Raw genomic sequence first — 14,158 nt, forward strand, 5'->3', positions numbered from 1 at the left:
GCAGACCCCGTCCCTCCTCTGGCAGGAGGGCAGAGCCACGGAGGCAGCGCACAGAGCTGAGCCCAAGCAACGGTGTGAGAAGTGCCCGCCCGGCTCCCGTCCTCCAGAGGCCGTGCAGGCGTGTGCACGTGAGCATACGTGCACGTGTAACCAGAGTGTGTACATCCCTTCAGGGAGGGCGGGGGTGGGGAGCTCTGATCTTCAACATTCAAAAGCGCACAGACCTGAGAGCGCTCAGTCACCTCGAGCTCCAGGCATCGGCTGGGGGCGAAGGGGCCGGGAAGAAGGGCAAGACCTGGGAGGAGAGAGAGAAGCTTAAGTCTTGGGAAGGAGCCCCCGGTGAGTGGGGCACACGCCCTGCGTCTGCACCCTGCTGGCTCCAGCCCACCCCGCCCTAAGACCCGAAAGGCCCAGCGCAGCTCAGGGCCATTCAGAACCACCTGGGGACGCCACGGGCCAGAAGGCCACTGCATCTATGTGGTTTTGTGCCCACTCTGGTTTTCTGGGGTCGCGCAAGGGGCAGGAGGGTGACTGTAGGATGCAGATTTAGGAGCCAGAGATGCAAGGGTAAAGCTAGGCTCAGTGAGGCCTGACGGTGACCTTGGGGTTCCCACCGCCATTCTCTCAACCTAGATTTTTTTTTTTTTTTTTTTTGGCTGTGCCCACAGCATGTGGAAGTTCCCAGGCCAGGAACAAAACCCACACCACAATAGCAACCTGAGCCACTGCAGTGACAACACTGGATTCTTGACGCACACAGGAAACCCTCAACTTTGGTTTTCAGGGTTTGGAAAAATTAAATGAAACAACATGTGATGCGCTCAGGATGAGTGGGGGGCTGCAGCTGGGCGAGGCTCGTTCCCTCCCTCCCTCCCTATCTCCCTGGCCTCATCACTTCTCGGCCAGCTCTGCTTCCCCTTCTGCTCTTTGGGGCCTGGGAGGGAGGCAGGGTCAGATACGGAAGCCCTTTGACAATGAGTAGTGGGGGGCGAGGGGGGTTCCCTAAGGTCACACAGCAGGGAAGGTGGGCTGCGGCTTCGTCCCCTGCCATGGTGTGGCCATTCCCACGAGCCCTCAGGCGCTGTCCCAGGAGATGCCTCGGAGCTCAGACAGGGAGCCCCGGGGTCCAGAATACCCCCCGGCAGTGGGCACCTGTCCTGGTGAGGTACCAACAGACACAGGACCACACATGGAGCTGCTCAGACCCTCAGGCCTCAGAGCGGTCACCTCCACGCCCTTCCCACGCCTGTGAAACTGACCCCAAAGCCACGTGGCCACTGGGTTCCTAAGCCACGGAAGCCCTCCGGGCTGCCTCAGGGAGAATGACAAAGCCCCGGGCCACGAGGAGCTGAGGCTGCCCGGGGTCCCCACGCTGCATAGGGCAGGGGGCCGGCTCTGCCCCAACCCGCCCCTTCCCCTCGCTCAGCACCCAGCACAATACACCCAAAGTAACGAGCAGATGAACCCGGACCCTGCAGGGCTCCAGCCAAGGGAGAGGTGGCGGAGGGCAGCGGGGGGCAGCGGGGGGAGGGGTCCTGCCCTCCAGTGGATGACAACCCTGCTGCCTCACCCTGGGCCCTCTCGCCGAAGCCACGGGTGCTCTGGGGTGCCCTGGGAGCCCCCACCTCTGCCGGGAGGTATTCCTGCCTGAGTCTTACAGGCAGCCCGAGGCTCAGGGCACCAAGGCAGCCTGTCCAGCAAGACAACTCATGGGCCGGGGGCTGACTGTGCCCCAGCTTGGCACGGCTGCGGGCAGTGACAGGCCGAGCTCGCTCAGAGGAGTCTCCCTGCCAACGACTCAGCCCACGCGGGCCTCGCTGATTCCACGCGCTTCGAGGAGGCCAGCCGGTGCCACGATCGGGCCACGGGGTGGGTGGCAGGGCTCGTGGGGGCCACAGAGACCAGGCGTCTCTTGCTCAGCTCCCTCACTCTTGGTCACGAGGTGGGATCTCTTCTACTTGCGGGGGTGCCAGGCTGAGCCCGCCCTAGGGGACCCGGGGAGGGTGGGGCCTGTGGGGAAGCGGCCGGGGTCTCCTGAGGGACGGGTCCACGCTGCCCATCGGGTCAGGCCACGCACCTGGGCTGCCTCGCCCTCGAGGCGCAGGGCAGAGACCGTGGACCCGGCCATGTGGTCCTTGAGCGTCTTCCAAAGGCCAAGACGGGCGTCCGCTTTCTCCGAGGTGCTCTGGGACCAGCCGCCTTCTGCAAGAAACAAAGTGAACAAGGTGTTGGCGCAGCAGGCTGTGACCCATGCCCCGAGCACAGGGGGGGCTCCGTGAGGCCCCCCTCACAGCCACCTGCGGGTGGGTGCAGCCCGCCAGGGGCTGCAGACGAGGTGCCTCGGCCCCCGGAGGTTAGCGAGGACCTTGGTCAGAGACAAAGGACGGCGATGTCCCCGGGGCCAGACTCACACTCCCGCAGCCCCAAGTGCCGCTCCCTGGCAGCCTAGCCGTGCGCATCCTCCAGTGCCTGCAGCGCACGGGCGCTGATGGGGCTCGCGGCACCTGCTCCGGGCAGACCAAGGTCTCCACGCCGTGGGGCCCCAGCCCCAGCCCCTCCGCTCCAGCCCTGCCTGGCACCACTCCCTGGGCCCGGAATGTTCTCCTGCCATTCAAGGCCTAATTCCTACTCATCCTTCAGATCACCTCCTCTGGGGAACCTCCTGAATCGGGAGCCGTAGGTCAGCTCTAGCAAGAGACGGAGGTTTAGCACCTGCTCCCGGCTGCTGGTACTGCCTGTTTCCCCACAGGCTGGCGGCTCCAAGGCAGCGACCACCTCTCAGGCAGCTGGGAAGCAAGGACGTGTCCTAATTTCTCAAGGAACCAGGCCTTCTAGGCAGGACTAAGGGTGCAGGTGTCACCTTGGGTCTTTCCCGAATGAGCCAGTGAGAGGACACCCCAGAACCAGCTGCCCCAGAACACTGAGGCCCCGAGGGCTTAGCGAAGGCCCCGAAGCCAGCATTCGGCCCACGGCAGTGCCAAGCCTGGTCTCGGCTCCTGCCCCGCCTGGGGCTCAGGCTGCTTAAGGTGCTCAGGCTCCCCCAAAGCAGGAAAGCTTGTCGTTTGGGAAAAAGGAACAGCAAATCCAGGCCGAGGAGTGATTGGCCACGGCTGGGAACTCTGCTGGGCTTGGGCCAGACTCAGATTGGGGGCACACCCGGGTTCCCTCCTCTCCTGAGCCTCTGCCCCAGGCCAGTGTGAGGGGTGGCTGGGAGGAAGGGGGGTCCAGGCACCACATCCCTGGAGCGTGTTGGTCCCCCCAACTTGCCTCCCTGCACCCCAGTGCAGGCGTGCGGCTCCCACAGACCCCCGGTCCCCCTAGGAGCATAGCCCTGTCACCGGAGCACAGGTTGGAACTCCCAATGGACGGGTGAGAGCCATGTGGACACGGGCAGGGAGCGGTCGGCACACTCCCCCTGGGCAGCATCTCCAGGTTCCTGTCTACTCTGGGGGTCCTATGGAGCTCCTAAGGCCTGCAGAGGCCACAGGGACCTGTGGGGGTCCCCAAGGATGCGCCTGGGCCCCCTGCTCCAAAGGCTGGGTCGCGCCTGCAGCCAGCCCTGCGCCCACCTCTGCTTGATGCCTCAGAGGCTGTGCCAAGGTCTCCCCTCTCGGGAAACAGAATCAGGAACCTGGGAGCCCAGCCCCCCATCTGCACGCGGTGTGGGGTCTGATCCTGCTGCCCCCTCCTCACTCACCGCCTAGCGCCTCTCCTGGCCTTTGCTTCCAGGACCGCGGGGTGGGGACCATAGAGTCCGCGCTCCAGAGCCTATGCACGTTCCCAGAGCAGCTGGGGCGAGATCAGCCCTGGCCTGGCCGCTGCCGGCCTGCATCACTGTCCTGTGTCACAGGAGGGGCGCTCCCTCCGCCGCTAAGGGGCCGACCTCACAGCAGTGCCTAGGGGACGCCCACCTCCGTGCCCCTCATTCATTCACTTTCCCCGTAACCCCTCACCTACTCGGGTGCCCAACAGCCACCGAGAGGGCACCAAGCAGAGTGACTGCTGGGCTTCCAGCAGTGAAGGCTCTGCCTGGAGCTTGGCACAGAGGCACCCGGGTAGCCCGAGCTCCAGGCCTGCCTCCAGCGGCTGCGTCTCCTGGCTGGACACGTGGCGCGTGACTTGCCCTCGGAGCCTCGAAACTGTCCTGCGAGTGCACCCAGGGGCCTGCCTCAGGGTCCCCAGTGAACCCCTAACTGCCGTGACCCAGGGACACAAGCCCCCATGTCCCAGGATCCATGAGATGGCTTGTGGCGGGAGGGGAAGGGAAGGGGCCTTGGCCAGACCCGCTGCCTCTGCTTGCTGTGTGGCTCCAGGCATGGGACTGCCGTCTCTGGTCCAGCTTCCTCCCCCGTGATGTGGGGACAGCGCCGTGGTGAGCATTCCGGTGACAGGGAGTAAATGTCCCAAGCTCGAGGCTGGCTCCCGATGCCACGCCCTCGTCCCAGCCCCAGGGGCACTGCGGGCAGCATGGCTCAGCCCTTCCCCAGGTGCGGTCCCTCACACGACAGGGCCGCCCTGACACGGTTCTGTCCTCCACGAGGTTCTGGCCGACGGAGGCCGGCGGAGTCTGCAGAACCAGGACTGGGCCCAGCGGGAGGCCCCGGAGGCTGACCCCACCACGCCCAGGCCCCTCCTTGCCCACAGGGATCCCTGGCCTCTAGGACACGCCTGCGTCCATTAGCAGGGTGGCCGGGGGGTGGCTGGGACCCCCGCTCGGCCCAACCTCGTGACCCTGGACAAGCCCTGTCCCCTCTCCGGGTCTCCATCTCTGTGACAAGGGGACAGCGATGCTGGTCTCCTGGGATTTACTCACACGGTCAGAGGAGAGGCACGAGGCACAGGGGGCTCAGGGGACGGCAGTGCCCTCGGCCAGCCCCCAGGGGCTTCCAGGCCACAGGAGAAGTCCCCGGCACTCCAGGGCCACAGACCTTTCTCCCAGCCTCGTCCGACCACCAGCCACCTCCCCAGCCGAGGGCAGGAGGCGCTGAGCTGCCAGCAGGAACTCCGACGTCGGCCAAGCTGCAAGGCCCAAACCCGCTGGCACAGAGACCCCCAGGGGCTCAGCCCTGCTGTGTCCACACTTGTTTTCAGCATTCAAGGTGGTCCCTCTAAGAGCTCACGTGGAGGAGAAACATCCTCCCTGCAAAAGCCAAGGAGTCGTGCCCAGAGCACCCCAGTTACACACAGACCTGCCCCGGGAAGCGCTGACGCCTGGCCCTGGGGGATGCCCGGCTAGGCCCCAAGCGCTTGGAGGGGCCCCAGACAGGTCAGGAGGGGCTAGAAGCCGGCCGGAAGCGCTCCAGCAGGGACGCGGGGGAGCCGATGGCTACCGGGGCAGGCGGTGCGGCCAGCGTGCAGACCAGCTCAAATGCCCAAGGACACAGCCTCTGGGGCACCGCTGGCAGCCCTGGGGAGAGGCCCGGGCTCCAGAGCCGAACGGGCCACAGAGAACCTTCCAGGCTGCGCGGACTTCAGGAACCTGGCCTGAACCTGGGTTTTGTACCTTAAAAAGGGGCCGTTTACACCCTAACATCCGAAGTGGGTATCAGGGAAAACGAATTAACGTGAATCGAGTGGCGGGGCGGGCACACAGTAGGTGCTCACAAAAGGCAGTCGCCAACACCAGGTCGTCACCAAGTCGGTTCCAGAAAAGCAAGCCAAGGCCAGACGTGCATCTGCCAAGTGGGGTTTGTTGCCCACGGGCAAAGAATCTGTAACAGCAAACTAACGGCTCTGGTTCCCAGCAGCACAGAGGCCTGCTTTCCCTACAGATTTTCTCTCAGGCATCAATTCGAAGCAGACATAAGGGAGTTCCCGTCGTGGCTCAGCAGTAAAGAACCCGACTAGGATCCACGAGGATGCAGGTTCAATCCCTGGCCTCGCTCAGTGGGTTAAGGATCTGGTGTTGCCATGAACTGTGGTGTAGGTCGCAGATGCGGCTCGGATCTGGCATTGCTGTGGCTGTGGTGTAGGCCGGGCAGCTGTAGCTCCGATTCGACTCATAGCCCAGGAACCTCCATACGCGACCCTAAAAAGCCAAAAAAAAAAAAAAACAGACATAAGTATGGGCCCTGCCTCAGAGCTGTAGCCCCGCCACGTCTGGGGCTGGGGGTGGGGGGTGCCCCATCCCCCATCCAAAGAGCACCCCCCCTTGCCCTCAAGTCACCTCTGCTCCTTTAAAGGGACAAAATGTGTCTCCCCCTTTTGTAAGGTCTCTCTTTTGGGGTGAACACGCAGTGAGAATTTCCGGCGGGTCAGTTTCGCTCTGGCCAGGCGCTTAGTTTTGTAATTTAAATGATTTCTTGTTTCCATTGCAAAAGGAATAGATGCTCCTTAAACACACCAGGGAAGAGGATAAAGAGGCAGCAAAGGCAGGCACGTCCTCCTGAGCCCAGAGCCCGGGGCTCCCCTCCCAGAGGGGCTTCTGCCTTCCCCAGAGCCGATGCCCACGCAGGTGGAAACCCCGTGGGTCCTGCTGAAGCGCCACAGACGCTCCCCCCAAGTGGCCTTATCACAGCTTCTTAACCACCCAGCCACGCCCCGGAGAAGGGCTGGGGCAGTTCCCGCCCTTGGAAGAGCAACAGGGTGGACCTCTCGTTTCTGTGCGTACAGCTTTCCCGGCTCCCCCAGGGAGACCCAAGCAGTGGGGCCCAGCTCCAAGTCCAGGAGCACGTCCACACGTCGGAAGCAGCCACCCCCAACCTGGCCTCTCGGAACCTCCCCGAGGCCCACCCACCCAAAGTCAGAGACGGGGTGGTGGGAGCAAAACCAAGGTCTCTGGCAAGGGAGGGACCAGCCCCAGATCTCGCAGCAGAACAAGGGATGCGATGGAGGCCCCCGCCCGCGCGTCCGCGCTGATCGCCCCAAAGTACACCGTGAAGGCGGGAATGGAATGGAAGCTGCGCCAGCCCTGCCTCAGCTGAACAAAGATGCAGGATTCCCGGCAGGATGCTGGACACCGACATCCTTGTCCATCACCAAGCTGTGGACGGTGGACGGACTGCAGAGGTCCCGCCCCGTGGCTGGGCAGGGCCGACCTGGCACAGCCGGCCACTGCAGGGGAGGGGAGGGGAGGGGAGGGGGCCGCACAGTTTGTGATCACCCCCCTGGAGGAAGAGCTCCCCGAGAGCTGCAACAATGTGGGAGCAGGACCAGGCAGGACACCTGTGAACTGGAAACAGCTAACCCCAATTTACAGAACATGCTGTGACCCACCCATGACGCTGGATGGGCTGACGGAGCCCTGCCTCTCACGCGCAGTGATCTGAGAGGTGAAGGCCCCCCAGCCCCCCACGGGCACCTCTACTAGCCGGTCCTCCTGCTGGGAGCCCTGGGAAGCAGCCTGGTTCTCCCTCTGCCTGGCGTCATCCTGCAGCCCGCCCTCTGGGGCTGCGGGCGTTCAAAGCTCGGGGCCTTCTGTCGTCTGTCGGGGACACCACGCCGTCGGTGATGAGGTGTGGTTTCACAAGCCCCTCGGATGTGTCCTAACAGGGAGTGTACGTGGCGGAGGCGGAGGCATAAGCTCCATCCACGTGTTTCCCCGAGTGCCTGGATGGCGGGCGCTGCAGCCAGCCTGGTGGCTCGTGCTGCCGTGCGGAAGCCAGGGTTTGGTGCGAGGCCTTCTCGTCTTCCACTTCATTCTCTGGATCCTGTTTCGTTCATTCACAAAGCGTTCTCCCAGAGCCTGCCCTGTGCCAGGCTGCTGCTCGTGGCCTGTCCCTCCCGAGGCGCCCAGTCTCCGAGGGCAATGCGCCTGTAGGGCAGGGAGGGCTTCCAGGAGGAGGTGACTCTGTGCGGCCATCTGGAGAGGTAGAGGCTGGTGCCATGGGGGTGGGCAGGGCAGGCTGGTGGGGGCCTCTCGAGCCCCATGGAGACTGGACTTCAGCCAGGTGCCCGAGCGGAGCCCCGCAAGGTGGCAGACGGGGCGGAGGCCTGAGCGAGGGCAGGTTCCGGGCCGGGCCGGAGAAATATGCTGCAAGACTGCAGAACCGGAAGAGCTTGGGACGGTTCGGGTGCGGCAAGGACAGGAGTCAAGGCAGACGGGGCAGGTCAGCAGCTGTGGGGACGTCCTCCAGGAAGAACAAGAGGGAGCGAGAGGATGGGTGTGGTCACCCACCCCAGTAAGGTCCCCAGGGAGCCACCCCAGGTCAGGCCCCGGATGGCCCACCGTCCAGGCAGCCCGCCCGGCCTCTCTCGTCGAGCAGCACAGCAGTCCCAGTGCAAGCCACAAACCGTACCTTCTCGCTTCTGCGACTCCACAGTCTTGGCTGTTTCCCTCCCAACAGTGACAGCTGCTCCCTTCTAATGGGCTGTCTGCCCGAGGCCCCGAACACAGCAGTGGGCAGAGGAAAGGGTCCAGGGTTGAGGACGCTGGCTAGTCTGGTTCAGGTGCCACCATTTAGATCTGAGCGAGGGGCTCAGCCTCCTGGCCCCCAGCTTTCTGCCTAGGGGCGCATCAGGGTTCCATGAGGTCGCCCCAAATAACAGACATCAGAGCCGGGCACACCGAGGGGCTCCCCATAACACAAAGCCGAGCCTGGGTGCCAGACGGTGCCCAGGGGCCTCGCTGCTCTCCCACCCCGGGTCCCCTCCCAGTGGGACCCTGGGCACAGAGGACAGGGCTGGGGGGGGGGGCAATGCAGACGGCGGAGGACCCGCCCGCCCGCCATAAATCACCACCCAGGCTTTACAATCATCTGGGCCCTTAAGCTCCTCTTTCTTCTCTCCCTGCTCTCCCTGGGAAATTTCCTGCACCTCCCACGTCATCCAGTCTCCCCGTGTGTCTAAATCAACCTCGGCCAGAGGGGAGGGCAGCCGCCTGCTCCGCCCTGCTCGCTCCCTCGGCCCGCTTTACTGGGGGCACCCCTATTCAACCAAACTTTCATTCCTGCCCAGGACAGAAAACTCAAGACGCCAGCAGCCTACCCTTTGAGCTGCTGTGACAGTGTCCGCAGGGAATGGCAGCTGCTTCTCCCGCCGCCACCATCTATTGCAAACCCAGGTGGACTCGGGCCGCAGGCCGGTCTGCAGCTGCGGGTGGGGAGGGACTGGGTCCCTGGGCCCGGACGAGGAAGAGGAAGCACCATCGTGGACACCCAGGGCCTTCCAGCAGCAGGTTCCAGGCGACCTTGAAGGACGGTTTCCGCTTCCCTGGAGACGGGCTGGGTGAAGGTCCCTCTGGGACTTGCAGCCTGCTCTGCGCGCGGTGAGGATCCGGGGCGGGTGCAGCCCCCCATGTCGTCGCCCATCGCGTATCCAGCCTTGACCCCAACCCTCACCTAATTTCCACACGAACCGGCGGGTCAGGGTTACTCTCCATCGCCCAAGCCACCCGGCAATCTGCTCCCCGCTGCCTTGAAGGCCTGTCGCCCCTAAGGTTCTGCTCCCACCCTAAGCTCGTCAGTGCCCCCAGGACGGCAGTGGCAGTGGCCCAGCAGAGGTATCTGTGACATTTCACGACAAGCACCTGCAAGCTGAGTTCTCTGGGAGGAGCCGAACCACCCAATTGGCAGGTTGGGCAAAAAGTCCCCAAGTTGTCACCCATCAGCTCCAGCGAACACCGCCCCCCCCCCCACGAGGTGGGGAAGTTGGCACCTCCTTTGGGGCACCAGGCGGGGTTTGGGGCAGCTGCCCTGGACCAGCCCTGGGCGAGCTCCTCAAAGACAATGGAGCTCTGGTGCCCCCAGGCCTCTGGCGGGCCCGTCGGTCTCCCTGGAGGATGGGCCGCCTGGGTTTTTTTCAAAGCTGGATCTCATTTTCTGCCCATGTTGCTGACCTCCGAAACCTCTTGGGTAGTTTTCCAGAGCCCTCTGGATCCATCAGGGGCACATTTCATGCCTCTGCTCACAGCATTCATGACCAGGTCACTGGGCACCCAACAGATGCCAAGTGCAGCCTGGCGGGCACAGCTGCACAGGCCTCTGGCCGCCCACGGCCAGGCCAGGCCTTCCCATGCCGTGGGTCCGCGGGCTCTGGCTGCCTCTTGGCCTCTCAAATCTGATCTCCGGTCAAATTCCACAGCTCCTTCCTTTAAAAAAAAAAAAAAAAATCGCTCTTTGAAAACAAACAAAAATCCCCGAACGGAGACTCCAGAAGAGCTGGCGTTGCCGCAGCTTCATTTTCTCTCTTTCTCTCGGCCTTCCAAGAAACTGCAGGAACAGTTCAGCCCTCTCGTTTCACAGATGGGTAAACTGAGGCCCAGAGAGGCGAAGGGGCTTCTTCAAGGTCCCCCCCCCCGCCCCCGTGGTTCTACGGCACAGCCCTGTGCGGCGGAGCCCGGGGCCCCTGACTCAGGTCCTGCGTCTGATCCTCAGCAGCTGCTGGTCTTGGGCAAGAAAAGACAGAGCCTGGGCCTGTAGCCTGTTAAGACCAGGACTGGCCAAGGCCCTGGGCGGGACTCTGGGCGCTCACTCCACCGAGGGATGTCAGCCAGGACGGGCAGGCCCAGACCGCTGGGTCCCCTGGCACAGGGCAGGCCAGCGCTGGGGAAATGTGGAAAGAAACCCCTCGGGGGGGAGCCCTGAACCTCAGGGCAAGTCTCAAGGAAAGCGGGCTGGCTCTAATGGAAACCAGTCAGCGGGCCAAATGCAGCAGGACCCCCCCTCCCCATGGTTTCCATGGGGACGGAGCCGGGGAGGCGGAGCTCTGGCACGGCTGCGGCAGCAGATGTGGCCTGTGCAGGGCTGGCGTGGGGCGGTGGGAGGGGCCGCGCCTGGCAGCAGGGCCCTGGGACGTGGCAGGCCCAGGGCTGGATTCAGTAACGAGCCTGGGCTGTGGGTGTGCCACCTCCAGGAGGCTCCCTGATTCCGCGGGTACATGCGCTGGGGGCTCCAGGCTGCCCCTTTGCTTGGCACCCGGCTGGGCCAGCTCCCACCCGGCACCACCTCAGCCTGGGCCTGGGCCCCCAGGAGGGCCCACGGTTGCTGAACAAGGTCCCCTGCCCTGTGAGCTGGCACCCCTGCCGGTCTGGGCTCTAGCCCTCCAAGAAGGACCCGACACTCCGTAAGGTCTGCTCCACGCCCCCCGGCCACTGGACGACGCTGCCACCCGCTCCTGCACCCCGAGCCGGGCCGCCCAGAGCGGGCCCCTCACCTCTCTCAGGTGTCCTGGGAGAGTCCAGCGGGCTCTGAGCCTCTCTGAACCACAAGGAAGCCTGGGGATCGGGGGACAGGAGCACCAGGGAGGGGCCCTGCAGAGACAGACCGCAGGGCCTCTCAGCCCTGCCAGTGCCCCCTGTTCGCGGGCAGAGAGCAGGTTTCACAAGAGCTTGTACTCGGCACCCGGACACCTCTGCTCTGCCCTCACGCCAGGGAGCCCCCCGACCTGGGACCCAGCCGTGGTGACACCAGCTCGCAGCCAACCCACAGACCCGAAGATAAGGTGTGCGTGTCTCCACAGGAGCGAAGTCAGGGTCCATCTGATGCTGGGGGCTGGGGGGCGTAACAAGCCCTTTGCCGCCAAACCTGAGAAAAGCCCGGGGCTCCTGGTCCCCACCGCGGGCCCCTGACGCGATGGAAGGACTGGCTGGCAGGGGGCAGCGAGGAGCATCCTGAGGCCGTGCGAGCCGGGAAACGGTCCTGCCCGCCTCAGCCTCTGCAACGTCGACCCACGGTTTTCCTCCTGGGTGTGAGTGTTAAGCTCTGCAGCGCTTCTAAGATCACCTGGGCCTAAACCACGTACGCCTCCCGCTCTGGGCCGCAGGCACACGGGGAGGAAGGACCAACCCACGGCTCCCTCCTCCTCGTCGCCTGCTGCCACGCCGCACCCTGCCCACGCCCGGCCAGCACTCTCGGCACAAAGGCCTGGAGCCCTCGCCCAGCGGGGCGCTCGGGGTGTGGTCAGCCCGACCGGCAGGCCCCTGATCCTGCAGTGACAGCAACCAGGCAGAGAGGGGTCCTGGGGGCCCCGGAGGGGAGGCAGGGAGGGAGGCACATCCTGGCTGTCCCTGGGGCGGAGGACCTCCAGGCCTCAGGACAGGTCCTCCTGGCAGCGGGCGTCTGGGGAGAGCCCGCTGAGTCAGCATCTGAGAGGATGGCGAGAAACAAGGGCCCCTTGCCCAGCTGTTCCCACCCGGCCTGGGGAGAGGGGGGGTCCTGCAGTCCGAGACCCAGCTTGGGGTGCAGGCCCTGTCGCCAGCTGGCTGTGTGACTCTGGCCTCTCTGAGCCTCGGTTTTCTCAGAGAAGAGTTAACACCCACCCTCCACACAGGCAGGGACGCGGGCGTCCTGCTGCTGCCCTGTGCCAGCACCAGAACGGTGCTGGCACCTGCTGGCTCTGACTGGACATTGAAACGAAATGGAATTGGGCAGATTAAATTTAAAAATGGATTAAAGTCCCCGGCCCTGGCGCTTAGTAGGTCAATGAAGGTCAGTTCTTCCCAACCGCAGGAGCTGAGTCCTGTCTGCACCACGAGACACATGCTGGCCTCCCTTAGGGGAGACAACGGTGACCCCCAACTCTCTCCAGTGAGCCACGGCCGGGGATTTTGGCCACCCTGGCCCCCACGGGTCCTGCCCTGGCCAGTCTCACCCGCCCTTCCCGGCAGCTGGACACTGTGGCGCCAGGCCTGTCCCTGCTGGTACCACCGAGGCTGTGGGCCACGATGGCCTGCCACACTGCCAGGCCCAAGAGTGGCCACCTGGAGGTGTCTGTCCAGGCCCGGGCAGGAGCACCCAGGACGAAGCTGAAGCCCTGCAGGCCCTCTCACCCGCCCATCTCGTGCTGGGAGCCTGGGAAGCGTTGGCACAGGGCAAGTTACAACTGTGTGCTCACGACCAAGGCGCCAGGCTGGAGGGCACCCTCTCCACGCCGCCGAGCCCCAGGCAGCAGCTGAAGGCCTCGGCTGCCCTGTCCAGTGCCCGTGCCCATGCCCAGCCTGTGGCGCAGGTGGGACTCCTCCTCCCCTTGAGCTAGAAGAGGCAGCACCACCAAGAGGACGCGACGGCAGCGGGAGCGCAGGAAGGGCCGCCCCCCTCCAGGGTCCCTCCACCCACGCCCGGAAGGCGGGCACACCCACTGCAGGAATCCCGGGCAGGGCCGGCTCCCAGAAACAGCCAGAGGTTCCCTCCCGCGCCAGCAACCCAGCAGCCAGGTCCCCAGGCCCCCGGCCGCCACTCCCTTCTGGGGGTTGGCGGCCCGGCCTCTGCCTCCATCAAGAGTCACGGGGACCCGAGGGTCACAGGGACCCGAGGTTGGGCCGTTTTCCAGGGTCCCCCCCAAACCTGCTCCCGTCAACAGCAGGTGACATCACCCAACTCCCAAGAAGCCCGTGGGGAGGGCTCCTCTCCTGCCCCACAGACGGGGAAACCGAGGCGGAGGAGGGCAGGCTGCTCTCCCGAGAGCCCAGGCCTCTGGTCGCCTCCTCCGAGGCTGCAGCGAGGGATGAGCCAGGCCAGTGGCGGCCTCTCGGACGGCTTGCCGAGTCTGACCGGTCCCCGAGGCCGATGCTGCCACCCTCGTCTTAAAGGTGAGAGACGCCAGGCCTCCCGAGTCAAGAGGGACTTGAGAATATCCCGCTCATCAAGGCCTCGTTTGCGCAGACGTGGGCTGGGGCTCACGGCGTCTCATCAAAGGCGCCCCAGTCCCCATCGTGCTCCTGGCGGGGAAACTGAGCCTGCGAAAGCGCCAGGGTGTGTGGCTCAGGGCTGGAGCCTGGCAGGCGGATGCACACGCGGGCGCACACATGCACCCGTGCGCGCGGGCACCCACACGCAGGCCTGCGTGGAAGGCCGGCCCTGCTGCCCGCTGCCCGCAGGAGGGCGCCGGCACGGCGACGGGCCCAGCCCGGGCACCTCCCGCCCCCGCCCGCCTTCCGGGCTCCTGCCCGCGACGCCATTTCCTCCCCAGGGCTGGAGGCTCCGCGCGGTCCTCCCCGTCCGCAAATGGCCGGCCAGCGGGGCGGTCCGCCCCTCCGAGGGGACAGCGGGGGCCTGGCGGGGCCCACAGACCCGGTGCCCGCAGCGCCTGTCCACCCAGTGCCGGGAGAAGCGGGTGTGACGGCTCCGCCGAGGGGCACACCCAGGGCCAAGAGCCGCCGTCCCCTCGGGCTGCCGCGCGGACACTCCCACTTAAGACAGCAGCACGCGGGCTTTGCGGGCGGCAGGCCTGGGTTCAAATCCCATCGCAACCCTCATCGTCTGGTCGAAGCTCTCAGGCTCAG

The 14,158-nt window shown here is 65.1% G+C and overlaps 1 protein-coding gene across 1 annotated transcript in view; it reads right to left on the reverse strand.

Annotated features, from left to right (window-relative positions):
* LOC125130538 (collagen alpha-1(I) chain-like) overlaps positions 1-14,158 on the reverse strand; it is a 41,272-nt gene that overhangs the window by 13,268 nt on the left and 13,846 nt on the right. Inside the window, exons 2-3 of the mRNA XM_047785984.1 lie at positions 2,078-2,202; positions 225-295 (exon numbers count right to left, since the gene is read on the reverse strand). Coding sequence (XP_047641940.1) covers positions 239-295; positions 2,078-2,202 — 182 coding nt within the window. The 3' untranslated portion in view covers positions 225-238. The remainder of the gene's footprint in view (positions 1-224; positions 296-2,077; positions 2,203-14,158) is intronic.

This window comes from Phacochoerus africanus, chromosome 7 (assembly GCF_016906955.1).
Source record: "Phacochoerus africanus isolate WHEZ1 chromosome 7, ROS_Pafr_v1, whole genome shotgun sequence".
NCBI lineage: Eukaryota > Metazoa > Chordata > Mammalia > Artiodactyla > Suidae > Phacochoerus > Phacochoerus africanus.